The sequence below is a fragment of the Callionymus lyra genome, chromosome 19, assembly GCF_982586985.1.
Source record: "Callionymus lyra chromosome 19, fCalLyr1.hap1.1, whole genome shotgun sequence".
Taxonomy (NCBI): Eukaryota; Metazoa; Chordata; class Actinopteri; order Syngnathiformes; family Callionymidae; genus Callionymus; species Callionymus lyra.
The window spans coordinates 13348330-13369896 of NC_141836.1; the positions used below are offsets into that span (position 1 = coordinate 13348330).

General features: G+C 37.9%; 2 protein-coding genes across 2 annotated transcripts; one reads left to right on the top strand and one right to left on the bottom strand.

Annotated features, from left to right (window-relative positions):
- Positions 1-1155: 1155 nt before the first annotated feature.
- Positions 1156-14210, bottom strand: dnmt3bb.1 (DNA (cytosine-5-)-methyltransferase 3 beta, duplicate b.1). Its single transcript, XM_087781074.1, has 21 exons — positions 14024-14210; positions 11111-11219; positions 8163-8313; positions 7917-8002; positions 7732-7848; positions 7517-7657; positions 6655-6813; positions 6460-6567; positions 5970-6111; positions 5763-5882; positions 5641-5685; positions 5359-5438; positions 4753-4865; positions 3887-4070; positions 3724-3808; positions 3514-3659; positions 2761-2851; positions 2544-2692; positions 2316-2471; positions 2118-2236; positions 1156-1392 (listed from the first exon to the last, which is right to left on the bottom strand). Coding segments are annotated over exons 1-21 (2445 nt in total). The 5' UTR covers positions 14026-14210; the 3' UTR covers positions 1156-1250.
- Positions 14211-16256: 2046 nt separating this feature from the next.
- commd7 (COMM domain containing 7) lies at positions 16257-21072 on the top strand. Its single transcript, XM_087781271.1, has 10 exons — positions 16257-16399; positions 16813-16866; positions 16932-17034; positions 17171-17227; positions 17678-17715; positions 17849-17939; positions 18920-18969; positions 19164-19212; positions 19692-19813; positions 20935-21072. The coding sequence occupies exons 1-9, from the start codon at positions 16319-16321 to the stop codon at positions 19766-19768; spliced, it is 600 nt and encodes a 199-aa protein (XP_087637397.1). The 5' UTR covers positions 16257-16318; the 3' UTR covers positions 19769-19813; positions 20935-21072.
- The last annotated feature ends 495 nt before the right edge of the window (positions 21073-21567 follow it).

The following is a 21567-nucleotide window of genomic DNA, read 5'->3' on the forward strand; positions in this document are numbered from 1 at the left end:
ATCAGTAAAATTCAGTGGGGAAAAAAATCATTTGGAATAAGTAAATATTTGAAGACAACTTGATTTTTGCATCAACAAATCTAGGCTTTATTGAGTAAACAGTATATGTACAACAGTAAATCGGAAATACAAAAGCTACAGTGTAACTACTTTTTCAAACCTTTCAAAGAAAAGAACAGTGTTTTTGGGGAAGACATTGTGTGAAGAACAATGTTTGAATCAAAAAAGATGAAGAATCATCTAAGATATACTTGAACAAACAAACCAAAACTGGTTATTTTAATAAAGTCTTGATTTGTTTTCCAAACAAAATATTAAAGCCAAAAGTTTGTACTTGATTAACCCAAACAAGACATGGTCATTTTTACAGTGTAAACATGTTTTGGTTTCCATGATGATCTCAACAATATACACAAAGGTTTTCCTTTAATATCCTCAAAAGTGATGAAAAAAAACTCTCTCTGTTCAGTACAAAAGGTATAAAAATATTACTATAACTATGAGCACCAAAGACAGTGTTGACTAGTTTGAGGTAAAAGCTCAAAATGTTCCAATGCTTCCAGTTTTCTGGGCTCAAAAAGTATCACACGTCATCCCAGTGTTCTGACCGTATCACAACTTTAAATAGAATTAAATAACGGATACGCCAACGTTGAACAACCTGCGTAAGTCAGTGCTTAGAGTTGAAGTTCCAGACGGTTCGTATCGGCGCAAAATACCTTCTCAACTCTCTGGAATCAACACAAAAATATACAAGAAAGAAGTTTCAAGTATTGGTATTAGGTTTTTAAGAACATTTAAACCTGTTTAGAAATTGTGTAAAAAACAGTCTAGAATAATTGCTCACAACTACAGATAAAAGTGGTGTAAAACTACGAACGAGGTAAAATATGCTGCCTTTAGCTTACAAGTGTTTTCCTTAACCTGCTTTGATAAACGTAACTCGCCAGGTTTTTAAACTACTTTGTTACACAATTTCAAATGTTACAAAAACAAACCGAGGCAACATCCATGATAACTTTGGTTTAAAGTAACTGTAGGTGTTTGTATCAGCAGCATTAACGTCTCCTAACCAAAATATACCAAAAACCTTTTAGAAAAAAACGCCTAAAAGGCTACAAACGTGATTATCTTTGATACTGCATTCCTGTGATATTTTAGGTTGTAGTGCATCGAGCAGAATACTGTGTACAGTCAACAGGCTGTAAACACGTCGCCACCTTCTGGACACATGCAGTGGTCGGTGACGTCTATTCGCAGGCAAAGTAGTCTTTGAGGGGTGCGAACAAATGTCGGATGACGGGGACACTCCAGGACCGGCCCAGAAGTCTCTGCCTCGCACCGCGACCCATGTTGGACACGTCTGTGTAGTGGACGGGGAAACCAAAAATCCTGAAAGAGAAGGTGATCTGTGTTAATAAAGCATTGAGCAACAGCACCCCCTGCTGCACAACATGCCAAGTTACATCCTAGGATAGCTCTCGATGCACTTTATTAGTATATCAGAATAGATGAATTGACTTTATATGGAATCGTTGCGTTTTTATTTGTCAATGCGAAAATTGACATCTCTTTTTATGGTATAATTGTGTATTGAAAATGTTTAATTATTGACATAAATTTAGAAAAAATGTATTAAAAAAGTCTATAAATAAAATAAAAAATAATGCAGAAAATTTATTTTTATTTATAGGAAAACGAATATCAACTTTGTAAAAAAAAAAAAAAAACATTAATAATGCAAATATCTATTTTCTGAAATGAATTATTTAAATATTAAACAAATTCAACCTTTAAATATACAAATGATTTAATACGATTATTCAATAAAAAAACCTCAAACTTTCAATATAGAAGTTATTGAATTAATATAATTAAAAACAATTGAATGGTAAACAAAAAAGGTTAAGAAGAAAAATTAAAGTGTTGAAATTTCCAAATTAAGCATTCATTATTTAGATGGAACTGATCTTTTTTCGACACTGTTCGTATATTTAACTGATTTTAAATTTCATTGATTAAAAAAGGTCGGTGATGAGCATCATTGATCTTCAGGGATCAAACCGTTTCTCTTTATTCTTAAGACTTTCATGTGACTTGCTACAGCGTTAACTCACCTCTCTAGTTCTGTGCACCACAGGATGTCCTCCTTGCCGTTCATCATCACAGGAAAGTGTTGGTCCTTCCCTTGTTTGATGGAGTTGGAGCGTGTGGTGATGGTGCGCACTTTCCCAAACTGCAAAAGTAGGAAAAAGAGGTTAATTTTCTCAAGAAAAAACAAACATCAAGTTTAACATTCTCTGTGTGCTTCAAACCTTAGCAACCCGTCCGTGGTCCAAGCAGTCCTGCAGCTCCAGCTTGTCCATCCCAGACGCACACAGAGGTCTGTTCATGCCAGGCAGGTTCCCCCAAAAGTATCTGGCACGGTGAGCAGCAGAGACCTCGATGGCGTCGATCATCACAGGGTTGCACTAAAGAAATCCGTTTGAGTCAAATCCCATCCAAAAACAAGATCAAACCCTTCTTAAAAAAAGTGTCCTCACCTCCAGGAAGCGCGAGATGTCCCGCTTGTCGTTGACTCCCATCGCGACCACGTTTTCAAACATCCAGAAGAACGGCCGGTTCTCTCCTTCTTTGGGTTTGGCTTCACTCAGCAGGCGGTAGAACTCGAAAAACAACCTCCCAGTCCCTTCTAGAACAGACATGAGCGATGAAATTGACAACTTGAACCTTCTTTAAGTCTCTTGATGGAGGTCTTACCGTAAAGACCTTTTCTCGCCGGGTTCACGATGGACAAGTCGTTACAGGGACTTCCTCCAATCACCAGGTCGAATGGACCCCATTCTTGTATCTGTGACACAACAACGTCCTCCAGCATTAAAAGTTGTCGTACAGAAAATCATATATTATATCGACATATACGGAAAAAACTCTTTAAATAATGTCAGAATATTTAATGGATGATTTGAACAATTAAAATGTAATTAAACTTACTTACTTAAACTCTTAAAATTATGATTAACAACAATTAAAGTCAACAATTTTATATTGAAAGGTAAAATTAGTTTCAATTTCATTCTATTCAATAATTTGTACGTTAAAATATTTTTTAATATTGAATTTGGAAAAATTCAACATTTTCAAAATGAATAACTTTTTTAGAAGTTTAATATTATATTATAAAAATATATATATATATATATATATATATTCTTTTTTCTTTTTTTACAGTAAACTATTACAGAAATAATACCAGGTTAAAAAAACATTCATTTTCATTCAATATTTGAATTTTTAAAATTCTATTATAAATAAAACAAATTAAGATTTTCAATACACGTATATAATACAATTAATTGTAAAAATTAATTCAATGCTTTAAAATACTTAACAATTAAAAAAGTTTCTACATTTACAATGTTAAATTCAACCCCTCAATATTCTGTTGGCCCTAATACCTTCAATATCATCGCCAACTTTACATTTGTGTTTTGCTTTTAAAATTGTACCCACATGTTTCCTGGTGATGTTCCTGACATCGTGGACGTACTGGATCCTTCCTTCATGTCTGACGACGCCCACAGAGATGGATTCCTCGCACACTTCCGATGCTATGTACTGGTCAAGCTTGAAACCCAGATCCCTCAGAACCAGATACCCTGTGAACAGAGACGCCAACATGTGAGCAACAAAATACATTTTTAAGTCACTTGAACATCCTACCAGTAGCGATGCCATCAAACAGCGAAAGAACTCTGATTGGTCGCCTCTGCTCTGCAGGAACTGCTGGATAAATCTTTGGTTTCTCCTGGAGGAAGAAGGCGAGGGGGAGTTCGTTTTTGCTGTTAGTCTTTGCTGATTCTTAAGATCTTGAAAATCGACTTACAAACTCTTGTCCGTTGTCGTTGCCGAAAAACTCCTGCAGCTTGAAACTCCAGTTGTGTCGTTGCTTCAGGACGCCGTACTGAAGTGGTGGCTGACACATGTAGCAGCGCCACGGATCCAGATACCGGGCGTTGTTCGACGCACCGGGATCCACCAAAATGTCCAGACAGTCGACACAGAAACACCTGAAGACATGTGAAGGAGTTTTTGTGAGATTAAAGAAAAACTTCAATTGCATGTACTCATGTGTAGTGGTGTACGAATATACGGATACGATACATATATTTTGTTATAATTCAAAACTACATTTCCAAACTATATTGATCACAATGTTTTTTGTTACTATTAACATCTATTTGTTCAGGCTTTTCCTTGAATTTCTCGAACTCCTGTGTTGTTCTCGGTGTTGTCTTGATCTTTGAAGTACGTACTGTTTTGAGTATTGTTTTGATTGTTAAAGCGCTTTGTGACCCTGGTCTCGAAAAGCGCTATATAAATAAATATTACTTACTTACTTACTTACTTACTTACAGCATTTTATGATTTTTGTGATCCAATTAAAGTTCCGGCCACTAGATGGCAGCATTCATTACAACCTTAATTGTGGCGAGAACTGGGGACGAGAGGATACAGTGGACTCCAGCAGCTCTAAAAGCTGATCAGACATATCTTTGTTTCAAAATAGATGGATAGATAGAAATACTTTATTAATCCCTCTGGAGAAGATTCATGCAGTTTGTAAATTCTGTCAGTACTCGGACAATACTACAAATATATCCTTGTTCATACAGTATTGCATTATATTGTGTCGCCAGATTCTTGCCACTACACACTTTTACATTTAGTTTTTTTGTTCGTGTCTCTCACCTGCAGCAGTTTGCGTTGCCGCACAGCAGAACCTCTCGTCCTCCGCAGCAAATGGTGCAGTACGACTGGTAGCCGTCGTCATCGTACATGTACGACATCTCCAGGTACACATCCTGGACACAGATTTATCGTGAATTACTTCATTCATTTTCATTCATCCTAAAGACAGCTACTTTGTGCACACAAAGACAACCACATCCAGACAATTTTGTGTTCTCAATCCACCTCTGTAGGTTTTTCTAATGTGGAACGTACTGCATGTTTGCCTCGAGCTGGATTGAAGGAATGTATTGAGTGAAAGTCTCGTAAATGTCCTGTTAAACACTTTGACACTTACGACAGCAGTGGATACTTTGAAGTTCCTGTAACTTCAAGGTTTATGTTATCCACTAAATGACACATTTATCATCTTAATTTGAGTTATTTCAACTGAATGTTAAAAAAAAATCTGCAGAGAAAATGTTATTTAAACTGTGTTAGAAGAGAAAAATAACAGCTTTACATTAAAAATGCTCCCCATGGAGGAGAGATGGATTCGCTCCTGCCTCATTTTTAAGATTCCTCAGCCATTAAACTAAGAAGAACAGGTGATAGGAGATGGTTTACCTTGCATGTCTGGCACAGGCCTCCTTCAAACAGCGGATGGAAAGTCACGACTCTCATCTTGCCACATGAGAGGCAGAACTCTAAAGATAGAAGACATGAAAACATGAACAAGGTTCTTTGGAAAGTCTTAAAAGCCATTCAATTTATGAATCTAAAATGTATATAATTGTCATTTAAAGTCACATTTTTGGATGAATTGGAATTAAGTTAAATTTATGTATTATAAGTAATATAGTGTGTTTTTTCCCTCACATCCTAACACATGAAATTAAAAGCCCGTACCTTCTAAACTTCTTTTGTTTTTCACCACTTCATTCACCATTTGTTCTGTGGACAGAGCAGACGTCATGTTAGATCACGGTTGCAGTTGTGTGGAAGTGAGCGGAGTCGGATCGGATCCAAACCTCTGCTGTACGTCTCCTCGGGTCCTGCCTTGGCCTTGCTGGCGCTGACACGGGGTCGCTTGGCACTCGGGAAGTACTCGGGAATGGCGACATCCAGAACCTGGTCCAGTGTTTTACGGTCTACTCGGACAAGGCGACGAAACTTATTGTTGGGATGAACTTATCGATACAAACGTCCATTTCATTCTAACTTGATCTGTTGCTTACCGCCATTTTGTGTTGGCTTGAGTCCCTCCTCTCCTTTAGGCAGGAAGCCCCCGTTGGCCCAGTCCAACATGGGTTTGACCTGGTCCTCTGGATTCTCTGATTCACTCTGAGGGAACGTCTTCTCTGCCCGGATGCTGGCGATCTTCAGGAGGCAAGAAAAAAAAATGTTTGTGGAAGACTTAACCATGTTACCATAGAAGGGAAACACCCGTTATTATGTGCTTTTTTTTTCTTCTTTCTTTTGTGTGTTCTCAGATAGTACAAAGAAAAGATTTCAAAAGCCAAAGGAGACAAAAGAGCAGGACGAGTGCGAGTTGATGGGATGTTGAAGGAAAAGAAACAGATATCACACGGCAACAAGACGTGACGTGTTGTTGACAGGTCGTCCTCCCTTTTAAAAAACACTCTGTCACTTGCTTAAATAGATATTGTGTTAAAAATTGACAGGTCAAACATCTTGTTTTTGTGGTCATTTAAACTAGAGTCTCACCTCCAGAGCCTGGAAGATGGCTCTTCTATAGGAGGCCAGCTTGGTGTAGGAAGCCTGGTTGAAGAACTTTTCGAAGGCAGTGATGGAGTCCAGCTTGTCCGCCGACACCTGTAACAAACGTGGTCAGGTGAGCCATAAAGAGACATTTCTATGGCTAGTTCTGCCGGGAAAAAGGATCCTGTTTTTTTGACTCACCTCTGAGAACTTGCCGTCCCCGAACCACTGCAGCCACCTCATCCCGTGTGTGGCCTGTCGCTTCCCAGTCGCCCTCCATGTTACTACGATCCCGGGCCACCAGGAAAATCCCTTGATTTTCCCCCACACCAGCTCGCCGATGGTATAACCTTTGTTATCCTGAGAATTCAACGTCTCGTTTTATTATCCCTGTAATTACTTTACTGAATAATCTGGAAAAACCACCAATACTTCATTCTTTGTTGCACTGTCCACATCACATAATCTCCTTGGCAGAGGTAATTAAGCGGGAGAAATGGTCACTTATATATTATGATCAATGATATTAAATATGCTTTATAACTCCAAGAAATCTATTTTCCCGCTTTGCTTCATTAGGATAGTGTACATTCAATGTCCCCTTTTATTGGGTCAAATATATGTTCATTGTATTCTTGAACAAATGGCAGCACGCACCAGTCCAGCTGATCCAACAAGCTTTTAAGCTTCATAAAGACAAAAAAAAAGGTGCAACATGAGTCACTGAACTGAACAAGAATGAAGTGGAAGCATACGCTTTCCAGCGGGCGTGCACAGACTCGCAGATGTTCGGATGCCGGTTTCATTTACTGATGGTTCCTAATACCTGAGAGTCGACCGGATCAGGGTAAACACGGGTTTGTCCCGCCCGAACGAAGGGGGAAAGATCAAAGATCAGATTTCTCTCGGGGGGGGGGGGGGATGCCCTCAGGCGACACTCGTAAATTCCTACTGGACACGCATGTCTTCTACTTGCTGAGACATAACTTGTATAATTTAGGAAGTTTATAGAGATAATAAAGCTAAAAAAGTGGACTTGCTACTTTGATCTTGTGTGACTTACGTTGTACTCTGGCTGTCTCTCCACGCTGGACGAGGTGCTGCTGCTTTGAGCCGAGTCTTTGGAGTCCTGCTCCATCAGCTCCAGGCGGGGAGCCTCAACGCCTTTGGACACGGCCAGACCCGCTGCAGGACCTCTTCCACACTGGAGGTAAATATTTAAGAATATCTTAGCATCAACGTGGACTGTTTTTAAGTTTCAGCAAAATCTGTATTCACCGCTGCGTGCATATGGTCATGTTTGCGGTTGTGTCTGCGGGGCTTGGGATTTGAGTTTTCCGTCAGACCGGCCTGGAAGATGGTTCTGGGTTGCGGTGTCTGACGCAGGGACTTTTCCTGGAGGAATAAAAAGTTGTGAGGTTTGCTCTTCAGGTCTGACGTTCTAGTTCCGTTCAAAGACGTACCTCGCTGTAGCTGTCCCAGGCATTCTCCTCCTCCTCAGACCTCTTCCTGCTCCGCTTCCTGGAGCCCGTCAGACACTGGTTGTCCTCTGGAGGCAGTGACGTAACAGAAGGTTAGACAGATGGCACAGGAGAAACCTAATATTTGCTTCTACCTTTCGGGCAAACTAACATGTCAAAGTAAAAACTGAACTTTCACTTTTTGACTTCATATCAAGGCTTAAATCTGTTGGGTCATAAAACGCGTACCTTGAGGCGAAGTGGCGCCTCCGTTCTGTTTGGGGCTGAACGGTGACGGCGGTTCCGCTCCGGTCAGCGCGATGTTTTCATTGGTGAGTCCCACGCCGCTGACGTTCTCTGAGAGACCGTCTGTCGGAGGTTTGTCCCCGTTCACCACCGCCTGGATACACGGTAGATCAACGATCAATATAAGTCATAAGAAATTGTTAATAATGGCTGCATTTATCGTGAGCATAATAAGGAATTAACTTGAGAGAATTGCTGACCAGGTCTTGACGTGTTGAATTAAGTATTTTTGCTAACGAACATAAGGTTTGGATCCCTGTGATCCTAATCGGACGAGCACCCTCTGTTCCCCGCCCTTCTTCTTCTGTGGTTCCTTCTTGCGAGTCAGTCTAGTGGTGTGTAAGAATCTGGTGATAAGATACCTACCATGATACAATATATTGAGATACTGGATACGTCGAAACTGCTTTAATTGGTTTTGAAACCAAAATATGTCCAATATTTAGCTTCAAAAGCAGCTGAAGTTGATTGTATCCTCTCATCCTCAGTCATCACTTTGATTGGGAAGATTATAACTGCTTCCAGACTAAAATTTGATTGCATCACAAAATAGGGTAATTATTGTTATGTTAATTTTAAATTTGTAATCCAATTATTGTATTTTATTCAAACTTTATTGAAATAATATGAGTTGAATCTTTTTTAATCCTGTACATCTTGAATGTTGATACGGTATTATGAAAAAATATGATATTTGACTCTATCTATATACTGAATATTATGACGCCTACTTTTAACCACTTTTATTTATTTTGACCCTGATACTACAATATTTATTCAGCGATAGAAATGTATGTTAACTAGAAATGCTCAATTTAAAGCATTACACTGGTGACAAGCAAGGAAACGCTGGCAAAAAACATCACAGCAGAAGCTGATTTTCATTTCAGGTAAAAGAGATCATGAGAAAAACTCGACGACAGGACAAATCCGTCTGAAGTTTCAGCCAAAGCTTCCCATTGTCAGTGAGATTGACGTGATAGTGTAGAGGCAAGACAGACCTGGTGCAGGATTGTCAACATTTCGGCGAGCGAAAAAGAAGACCCGTGTGAGGCGGCCGGGTTCTCTGGTGATACAGCAGCGGCGCTAGCATTTGTTTAAACATGACTGCGCTCTCAGTATTAACACTTAACAAGGGTGCATTCACCAAACTGTGACAAATGTGTAATTAAAAATGTATCGAAAGATTAGCTCAACTTAACTTCAAACACTTGTGTGGAAGTGCATTACGTGTGTGAACAGGCAGATGATAATAAAAAACATTTACATCAGTGTGTGTGCACGCCGCGCTCGCATCACCAACATTCCACTGTAGGTGAAGACTTGTCCTGAGGCGCTCTGAGGACTCTGTCAGATAACTTGGCCCAGACTAAATGATTATTACAGCCAGAACACCACCAGCGTATTCACATTAAATCAGAAGACTTTTTAAAATTGTTTCTAACTCAACCAGATGTCAGTTCTTGTGGAGACTGGACTGCAGACTGGGGGGTCTTTCTTCCAGTTTTCTTTGACAATTTTGATTATTATATTTTGTGGTTTAATGGATTTGTGTGGTCACCCTGGGAATTTATGTTATTTTATTTGAGAAATCCTAACTATATAATCGAAGCTATACCAATTATACCATTTGATGTGATAATCTTTATTCCTTATCTGACATTGAACATCAATGGCTCTGACTACACTCGTAAAATATTATGCAATTAATGGAGGTCATGGGCCCGCGGGTCGCAAGGGACCCCTCTAATCCGATCCAATCCAACTGTATACATGTAGACAAGAGGGTCATCTCGACCTGCATGCTGTTGATCTTACCTGCTGACATGAGGAATCTGTGACTCAGACGTCTCACCTCCAGCCAATAGTAATGACTCACACGTTCAAACATGACCCACGCTTTATTTAAGCGCGTTTGAAATTACTGTAGTTCTCAAGCTTTGATTCATTCGCTGAATCATCAGTACTTCCATAGTACTCGTATTCAGGTAATTTCCCATGTTTTTTCAACTTCTATGATTTTTAACAGTATAATATGTGGTCATGTTGATATAAAGACCCATGAAGATAACCCTTTATCAGCATGAAAAAACTGATATATTTCCTGTAAAAATACACTATTTAAATAAATGCCAAATACAGGACATTGTCTGTATTGTACATTTATTTTTTCTTAATTAAATACACTACTGTACATTATTATAATAATAGTAATGGTACTAATAATTACAAAATGTATTATTTATGTTTAACATTGTTTGAAAGTCAAATTTATGTTTAATTTTTTAGGACATGTCTCGCCATCAGTGGTCCTGATCTATAGTCATAAAATAATAATAAACATCATATTTATTTTGCGCTTTTTGGGACACACAAACACGCTAAAATTAAGTATGTTATTGTTTTATGAAGCTCTATCAAGACGTGATACGCATCATTTCAAGTAATGCTTGAACTCACAAGTAAACCTACAATTATTTTAAATTGTCAGCATAAACAAGTCCTCAATTGCATCTCAATGATTGACAACAGCAATCTGCAGGGATTTAATAGATGTATATAATAAACAAAGTGAGTCAGAGAGTGAGAAAGTGAAGTAGGAAACAGATGGAGCAGGAAGGAAATGTACCTTTCAGAAAAAGTGACTTATGATGCTGGGAAAAGAGGAAGGAGTGTTAACGGACAGTTAAACAAATATGTGTGAAAATGATCAAGCACTTGAATTCAGCAGAATCAACGCCTGAACATGCAAGTGCATGTTTTACCTGACGTTCATTTCATTCACCTAATTCCCCCACTTGAGCGGTGAACCTTTTTTCCACAGTTTATATTGTCATTCTGAATGCAACTCCACCATCGCCGCGTCCCAACAAAAGTGTTGTTCGACTCACCGTCGCTGTCATGTTGTTGCTCTCCTCCATGATCGCTGCAGAGTATTGGCTGGGAGGTTTGACCGTCACAGTCGACTGGTCCAACTCTTGTCCTGACTCCTTTTCAAACCTGCAGGAGAAGTCAGGGTTAAAGGTGACGCTGGTCAATGGTTAAAAACTCCTTCTCTGAAACGAACGTTGCACAACCGAATGTCTACTGGTGCATCATGGGAGGATGTACCCAACAGTATGAAGGAGAAACTGCTATAAAAAAAAGAAACTTCCTCCTCCATGAGGTGAGCGAGTTCCTGAACAAACAGGAAGTGAACTTGGTTCAAATCTTGAACTAGGCTTTAACATTCAGGCCGTGAAAATGTATTTATAGGCCAGTCAAAGGTTTTTCAAATTAATGTTGTGTCAAATGTCATGAGAGTTAGAAGATTTTTGATTTATTTCTACAGTCAAACATGAACGTAACCCCAACTTGAACTTGCTCTTATCAATGCTAAGGCATTTTTTTTCTAGAGAGACACTGTAAAAAAAAACGCTACAGGAGAGAAAAAAGTATTTTCTACACACTCAAAAATCTTTTTTTGTTACACTTTACCATTCATGAAATACTTGTTTAAGCAGCATATAACCCACTGAAAACTCATTCCTATCAATCTTCAATCCTGGTGTATTTACTACCATCCTAACGGTCACTTTTAATACTTCTTATATAATACTATAATATTTTCATAGTTTTTAGGTGATAATTACCGATGAATGAGGTGTAATATGTTGTTTAAAACACTGGCAATAATAGTTTGTGACTCTAAATGATTGGATAACTATTTGTTTTAATTATAATTATGTTTATCATGACATATAAACCGTTAAAACCACACTTTCATAGTTCTTTTTCTTTTTCATCACTTGAAGTACTTCTGCTTCTTGGTGGTTTACGTCTCGAGTGCAAAACTCAATCAGAATGTATTGCTTATATCCCCAGAACTCCTGTGTTAGCACCTGAAAGATATTTGGCCCAATCTAACCCGTCGAGTGGATTTTGACTGTGGTTTACAAACCAGTTCTTATTAACAATGCACTGCTGTGATGTTGAATCATGAAGCTCTACATTATTATATCGATGCAGTAGTGAACGTCATCTTGCAGCTCTGCAGGAACATGTTTCAGGAAAAAAAAAAGTTTTAGAGGAACCCGGGGGGGGGAGTGAGGGGCCCAGAGAAAGGGGACATTGAGGAGAGGGGGTGCAGTTGCACTTCAAAGTTGTGTCTGGTTCTGAGAGATTAGAGACTGCACTGCAAAAGGGGAATTGTTCACTTGCAAAAATGTGTGTGTGTGTTTGAGGGGTGGGGGGGGGGATCGGCTCTGCAGGGTCTTTTGCTGGGGGCTGCATTCCTCGTCTGTCATGTACTTCGTGGCCCCTTCCAGTTTGGTTCCACCCTCGAAAATTGAAAGTGTGATGTCCATTGTCCGCGCTGATGCCACAGTGAGCCCATACACTGCATTCTCCCTTCAGTCCAGACAACTCCATTATACACTGATTTTGTGCTCAATTACCAAAGTGACTTCGCTGCCATCCCTAGACCACCATGAAATGATGTTGTCATGGCAACAAGAATAATGAGTCCGTCCAACATTTTTAAATGTAACATTTGAGGCAGATTTAGACAGATTCGATGTGCGGCGTTGTCGCCGCTCCACTACCTGCTGACAAAGGGCCACAAATATAAAGTGTGTTTGGTAAGATGAGGACCAGTCATCACTTGAAATTGAGACTTGTAACTTTGAAGTGAATTTAATCTTTTCTTTCAACATCTCAATCTATCACTGTGAGCGTGTTCAAGAATTAGCTAGCGGTGATTTTGAAACTGCTCCAGTAGCTTCATGCCTGAATTGTGGGTTGAAATGGGGACACAGATAAATACCCATGTGGGTCGATGGTCCCTGCAGATTTCCTGAATCACACCTTTGCCTGATGAGATGAATCGACACGTTGCTCATAATTTTTCATTGGTTTACAGACTCCCTTTCAGTTTAACTCACTTTAACTGCAAGTGCATGTTTTGGGTGTCTTGTAGAATTCATTAATTCTGGGTGTAGCAAACATGTCTACTCGGTGTCCTGGTGTGTGTGTGTGTGTGTGTGTGTGTGTGAGGAAGAGAATAATTTGCAGTTGATCCAAGCAGTCCAAACGGGTCCACAACCATATTTTAACAATACATCGGGGCCACATTTTAACACATTAATACAAAGAGAGGCTGTGTCTTACTTTGGACTTTTAAATACCTGTTGTTAATGTTCAATTACTGATAGTAACAAGGGTAATATTTGCTTTGGCTTTGTAAATTGTCCAACCTCGTGTCATTCTAGTGTACTTTGAGTTGTAACACTTGAACCTTTAGTGAACTTGAACCCACTTTCAACTTTCAGATACTGACTCATGCCAACCACCGCCACCCAAAACTAACACCAAGACATACTATTACATTACTTTATTACCCATATTTGAGCCAATTCAAGAAGTCTACTACTATGGCTTAACTTTTCAAGATGGTTCAACTACTAAAATGGGCTCCAAGCCTCTTATATTTTTTAAAAGGTTAAGTTGATAACTTGCAAAGCAAAAGGAAAAGCAACAAAGCAAACCTAAACAACGACAGTAAAGATGTTTAAACTGTAATATATTGAATGCCAAATCTTTATTTTAAGAAAAAAAAACTCGTCGTATCGAGTAATATATTGTATATAACGCCCTTATTATCTATATGTACAACACGTAATGAGTGCATTTGTAGTTCAAACATGAAATATAAACTTGTCTCGATGTTTTTTCAAACACGTGCACGATTTTTACGCACGACTCGAGGAATAACTGTATCGTAAGGTGTTTAAAAAAAACGAGTAATGCGAATAAAAGTAACTTACATTGCCTCCTGGTGCAGGTATCCACGCGTGTCGGACTCGAAAATTGTATTTTCAAAAACTTCTTGTTGAAAACAAGTGATGAAGTTTCTGGACTCGCTGGTTCGACGGATCACGCAGAAGAAGCGTGCTGCTGCAGATCTGCACTTGTACTCTCTCTCCTCTGTGTGTGTGTGTCCGCAGGCTGTGAGTATGTGTGTGTGTGTGTGTCTTTTAAAAAGAAGGGGTGGGCGACCTGTGGAGAGGTGAGCTCACATTGGGTCTCGAGTGAAGTGCTTATGAGATGTAAACACCCATTAAATGTGACCTGAGGGATAGAACAAAAAAAAAAGTATTTTCAGGTGTCAACACACCCAGCGTTGAGCAGCTGCTTTTACATTTGAACTCTAAGTAACACTTCAGGAACTACAGAGAGATAGGAAAAAATAAAGAAATACGTTTTTTTTGCCACGTCTTATACCTCAAATGTCAAGATTTGTTGGTTAACTTGTGTGTCAAAGTGAACTAACATGTGAGGTGTTCTTATCTTTTTCTCTAATGCATGTAGAAGCATGAGTCGGTCATTATTTCATCCATCACTATCATCTTCTCTCTTTAGAGTCATACCTGTTTATAACATACTGTAGAACATATGTACTTTTTGAAGAGAAAATCATGATTAATGGATTTAAAAGCATGAACGTACAAGCAGTTTGGTTTGTAAAAAAAAAAAAAAGAAAGCCAAGATCTTAGACAAGTGCCTACACAATTTCTTATTATTTTTTTCATTTGTCACAGAGGGCCAAAGAATATGTAAATGCATTCACAGTTAGATGGATTTTGTTAAAGTAAAACAATGAACTTAACAAAGTAAATTGAAAAAAATTCTCTTGCTGGTACTAAGAGTCCATGAAGTTTACCACCCTGTAGTGCTTTATCGATGAAACTATACACATTTGAACATTTTTATTATTATTATAAGTTAATGTTTCAGCTGAATTGTAAACTTGGTAGCTTAGCTTGTAAACATTCTGGATTCTGCCCTAGAATTTAACACTTTATCTTTTGAAAACTATATTAAACAAATGAACATGCTATTACAGTGAAGTTGTTTGTTTTAAAGTCTTAATCAAAGAACCACTGTCTTCAAATGTGTTGCTTAAGAAGCCTTTTTTTTTCTTTGCCAAAATGTCTAATGTTTATAAGCATTTATTGACTATATCAAGTACAGATGTGCATCTTTTATTGTTTCAGCTGAAACATTTTTGACACTGAAACACCACAAAAAAAGCATAACATAAGACTTGTAAACAAACAATCCAGTTCAACACGACACACTAACATGAAAATGACGCAATAAACATTATTGTGATTAGTTAATAAATATTTAAATCCTTCCAGGCTGTTGCTCCTAAGATTTGGAATGATCTTCCTCTCTCTCTGTGTTTGATGATCTACTGACTCCTTCAAGAAACATCTTAAGACATTTTATATTTGTGCAGGATTTTCCTTTATTTTCTGGAACTCCTGTGTTGTTCTCTGTGTTATCATGACATTTTAAGTATATATTTTATTGAGTATTGTTTTGATTGTTTAAGCGCTTTGTGACCCTGGTCTGGAAAAGTGCTCTATAAATATTACCTTTACTTACTTACTTACTTACTTACCTACAGTTACACATTTAAAGCCTGGAGTAATGGTACTTGTTTGCAGGATAAGGTTGTTGTTTTTTTTCAGTTTCATCCAATAATTTCCATTTTTGTGCATCCAATGTTATAATTTAACCTGGTTTTAATGTGTAGTGCTTTGACTTATAATCTTTTGCCACTTTTCTCACTTTTTGACCATTTCATTTTTATTTTATTACTTTGGAACAAGATTCCTATTTTTTAATGACGTGTCGCTTAAACAAAAGGATGTCCAGTCACTTTTTGACATATTTTCTTTCCTTTTTTGCACATTAAACTTGATTTGCTTCGAATTATTTCAACGTTCCCTGAAAAAAGACACAATTGTGTAGAATAACAGAACATTGAGCCTGACCTTTGCACTTTAAATGATAACGTTAGCCTGCCGCTTCCTCGGGTTTTGAACCATTAAATCAGAGGTAAAACTAGCTCATAGTTAACTGCCATTACTGTTATGAACGACCCAGTAATTCTCATTCTTGTGTTTTGTATAATAAACTTTATTTCACTCTTGTTATTGTCCCAGGCTCTGAAGATGAAGGCGCATGCGCCAGTGCCAGAACCCGGAAGTGTACAGAGTAGTACAGGCTGTTGACTTTCGGCGTGAATTAAAAAGAATAAAACAATAAAAATGCAGCTTCACTTTACTAAAGACAATTTACCGGACTCTGTCAGTACCGACTTCCAAAACCTGAACAAATTTAACGAACAGGTATGTGACGATCCGTGTTACGCTTTTTTATTTTTATTTTTTTAGATTCGATTGTCGTCTTTATATCTAAATTAAATGAAATAAAGACAGTAATGTACGTTTAATATGTTTAAAAGAAAGCGATGTGATCCACATTAGCTGCTTTCCACGCGCATCATGTGATTCACGCCTGGAACTGAAGAGAAAACAAACTTTTCTGTTGCGATTAAAATGTTAATTTTTATCCCATCATAACAGTTCATCCATTTCAGACTCCTTTATTATCTTAGTTTTTGCAAATGAAAACAACGAATTCAAATGAATACTGATGCGTTAAACTAAGATCTAACTGTCCTAAACAAGTCTTGATAATATTTGAATTAAGGTTTTTTATTAGTTTTTTAAAAATGTTGTTTCAATTTTCTCTCTTACAGCAGTTTCCTCGTCTGATTGAAATTTTGTTTCATTTTCTGTTGGAGCCAAAAGAGGTGAGTTCACACAGATCAGCGGTGCATGCATTTTAAAATATGATATATATTTTTTCTGCTGGCAGACAGAAAGGTTTGTGCAGCAACTCAATGACTTTGCGGCAGAACACTCGATGAGTGCTGGTCCTCTCAGGAACCTGATGAAGAGTGTGTTGATGGTGCTGCAGGGTGAGACATTCAAACATCCTTAGATGATAATATATGATTTATCTTTGTTCAAATGTACAAACTGGAGTCGAATTGTTTTGTTTATTACGTTTATTTTAGTTTTCTAAAAACTGTGCTTCGTTTTCTTTCTTCTCAGGATCTCTGAAGAAGAGTTTGACAGTTGAACAAATCAAAGAAGATTTTCAGATGCTGGGTAAGAATTCACCAAGATCTTAACTCAAGAAATATTCATATGAACCAGTATTGTTCACCTTTTTTTCTAGTTATAATAAATAATAATACATCTTTATTGTTATTTCACCTTAAATACAATTTAAGTTTCTCTTGTTTCTTATTATATATCTTGTTCTCTTGTTTTTACTTTAAAGGCTATTTGAGATTATTCCCCAGAAAGAAAATATTCTTTTAATTTTACAAACATTTTATTTGGATTTCACATTGTAATCCCTGTATTTTATAAGAGAAAAAATGTGCAAGTTGTTTTTATTTTTAAAAACAAGTGATTTACATTTCCCAACATTTGTGTATCTTCTGCATCAAGTAAAATATTATATCACATGCATGATCAAATCATCATATATCAGGCAATTGTCAAGCTTTATTAAAACACTTTTGCTACTATTCAATTTTTCTTAACTTACAGGACTACATGAAGACAAAGCAAGTCAATTTTCAGAGCAGGTATGGTTCATATTTGTTGCATTTACAAGTTAGCCGACTGTGCTTAAAAAACAAGATTCTGTTTGAATGAGAAAGTTTTAACTTTATTTTCTTACAAAACCCGTTTAACACAAATATCCGTCTCTCCTTGCAGTGGGGGACTCATTATCCTGTCATGTCCAGACTTGCCATTGGACAGACTCTGATGGTCAACCAGTTGGTAGACATGGAGTGGAAATTCGGAGGTGAGCCCGATGGACAAAAACAATCATTTAAATAATGAAAGTATAACGGCAGATGAGATGCCTGTTGAAGCCAATACAATTCAATGTTTTTATTTCACTTAGTACAAGCGTTTCGCATTCAATTCAAAAGTCTTTAACTTGACAGCGTCGTTAGCATCCCTAGTGTCGTCCATTGTTCCGCTGAAGTTAGAGTAGCTGACAGTCTCTGATCGACTCACTGTTTATTCATGCAGGCTAATGACCCACACAGATGCTAATGCTCCAGCTTTAGTGTCCTGCACTTGGCTTCAGATTGACATGCTATCACTTGAGATGCGAAAAACCCCCCAGAGCAGATCCTGTCTCTACAGGTTTCTCAACAAGTCAGCTGTTGGTCTAGACTAGTCAGAGACAATGTATAGCTGTAGCTTCACAGTGTTTAGATTTATTCCTTGTCCTAAAAAACACACACAAAGTCTGTTGCTGAAGTACTAAAATAAGATAAACATGTTCATCATCTTGTTGTTGGATAAAAAGATCAACATGCAAGGTTTTTAAGCGTTAGTATTCTTCATTTAAAATATATGAATCAGAATTTATACTTGCCATAAATTGTGTGTTCAATGAGTCAACAGAGTCATGCAATCTTGGGAACTATACAACATACACATATTTATAAGGCCATGCACATCAGGCTAGTGCTAATTCTTGGCCCTTGATCATGTCCCTACTTAGGCAAAGATCAATTGGATAATAAATGTGTTTACATAACGATAATGACAGTGATTTAAAGATATTGTGGTATTAAAAAACCCCATTAAAAAGCATTTAAAAACATGTTTAGAGGACAAAACATTTATTATAACGCATTAAAAGTAAATTGATTTAATTCTTATTAAAATACAAAAAACACTTAAACTAATTCTCAAATTTCCTTTCACTCCACCCCGTCCATGTCTGATCTAGTCTTGAGTCATTAAAAGTATGTTTGACTTCCGCAGTTACTGTCGGCACGAGTGAGATCCAGAAAGTTGGCAACATCTTCCTTCAGGTAAAAAGCACTCAGACTTCAACATGAGAACACATGTTTTTCCATTTGACTTCCTTTCTGTGCTCGAGAAGAATTTGTGTGCGACGCTGATGTCACATGATTATAAAGTAGTTAGTGTCACTTTATGATGATGTCATGAACTAAATGAGACAGTTGAAGTTAATGTTTAATTCCTCTTATATTTTCTTGTGCAGCTGAAACTGGTGGTCAGGAAAGGAAGTTCCACGGAAAATGTTTACATGGGTGAGTTTCTTAAACTGACTATAAATAAAGGTTAAAAAAAAAAACGTTACTCTTTGACACGTAATTGTACAAGCTCAAGATCAAGATCACTTACATTGCTGAAAACCATAATATTGTCATAACTTTATTGTCTAAAGAAGAATAACCCAGCCATGAGAAAATAAAAGTTCATCTTTGTTTTGATAAAAGATGAGAAGAAACCTTCGCTATGCAGGTGCCATTATGTTTACTTTTGTTACCGTGGCAAAGGCGTGTTTGGTCTAATATTTGAAATCCTCCATTCAGGTTTTTTTCGTATGTATAGTTGGCTGGTTTTGAGACAAAATACAAAATGAAATCACGTCACGTCTTCGTCTGAAGCTCTGCCAGTACAACTGGAGTTTACTCCACGTTTACTAGCAAACCTGAGCTGAAGTCTCGTGTCGCTCTCGTAAAAACGTTGAGGTTTCTGACCACATTTTCATGTTTCCTGCCTCCAGAGTTGACGCTGCCTCAGTTCTACAATTTCCTGCACGAGATGGAACGTGCCAAGGCCAGCATGGAGTGCTTCACCTGAGTGTGTGTGTGTGCAGCTGCAGGCGAGGCTGCTGCATGTGTGCAGGTATGTGAGTGTGCTCGGCTGAATTACAGTTTATCTAACCCGCGTTACGTCGACACACCTCTCTATAGGCTAACAAGGCGCGTCGAACCGCGCACGACCTGCTTTATTGAAGTTTATTTAAGCGTCATTATCGGATCACGCTTGACGTTTCCACAAAGGCCGAGGCGTGATTGATGTCAGACCCGAAAACCTGGAGGTCATTTGTGTTAGCCCGACAATTATACCTGTCTCCACTTGTCCTTTTCCTCCCTCTCATCTATACTTGAACCCCTATATCCGCAAATGAGCCCCACAATTATCTTCAAGTTGAACTCTTGACAGTCAGTGACAGTCCTGCATGAACTCCACACTCTGTGAGTAGTAAGGCGTGTGTATTGACAATAATCTGGTGGTACTATATGTATGTATTGAGATACTGTAGTATATATTTGTAGTATTGTCTGAGTACTTGACTCTGGTGTTGCAGGATTTACAGACCACATGACTCTTGATGAAGTTGTAACTGCTTTCATTTGTTCTGAAAACCAAAATATGTCCAAACAAAGCTTCTGGAGTCGATTGTATCCTCTCGTCCTCAGTCATCGCCGTATATCACGGTATTTAATTGTTCCTTTAGTTGCAGAGGATGTAATAACTGCTGCCATCTAGTGGCCGGAGGTTTAATTAGAACGCAAAACTGTTATTTTTAAGTAGAAAAAAAAATAAACACTCCAAACTTGGGCTACAATGAGAGAAATCTGTTTTTAAAGCTGCTGGAGTCAACTGTATCCTCTCGTCCTCAGTCATCGCCGGGATCTCACAGGACTCCATTGCTTCTTTAGTTGCAGAGGACGTAATGACTGCTGCCGTCTAGCGGCCAAAAGCTTAATTGCAAAACATAAATGAACAAATGCCATAAATACTTGTATGTTATTTGTTAGAATATCGATACAATATTGTGGAAAAAATACTGCAAAACATTTTTTAGCGATATTTTCTCACACGTTGTGTCCATATCATTGCATTTACTATGAAAAACATTTAAAATCTAAGGTGTGTCATCATGTCTACTAACTGCAGTCGTGCATATCTGTTTAAAAGTTTACTGATTAACATCTTCACCTTTCTTGTCGTCCATCCAGGTGCTGAAAGACTGAAGAGTGACATATGCGACGAAGGTCAACAATTTTGCCTCGACCTTGGACACGTCGAAGATGTTTTTTTTATGTGCAACTTGTGACAAATAATATTTGGTTCGAACTGTGTCGACCACATGAACACATTTGAACTCATTTTTTAAGTTCACTAGTTCTTCTTTGGCTGGTGGAGGCGACACGCGTGTCTCTGTCGTATGTTCTACGAGGAGTAGAACTGAAAAACATGGACAATAAAGTTGGACAAGAAAAAACACAAAAAAATATACATTAATTACAAATAATTGGTTGATTATTCCACGGTGTGTAATAAGTTCAAGGTTGTTTACTATTCTATTTCCACATTAATGATCTAAAATAAAAAGTCTGGACACATAAATAAAGGCTGACATCCATCCTCATATCCCAGACACATCATACCTTATATCTTATCGCTAATGTTTAACTTGTATAGCTATAGACTGCAACTCAGACTTCTGCATGTCGCAGGTTCAAATCCCATTTACATCTTAACAGTTTTCAATCACTTTAATCCAAATATTGAGTGTAAAAGTGCTGATTCAGCAGTTACAGTTGAAGTGGTTATGGCATTTATTTAATGTATATGTAATTTAATTTTTT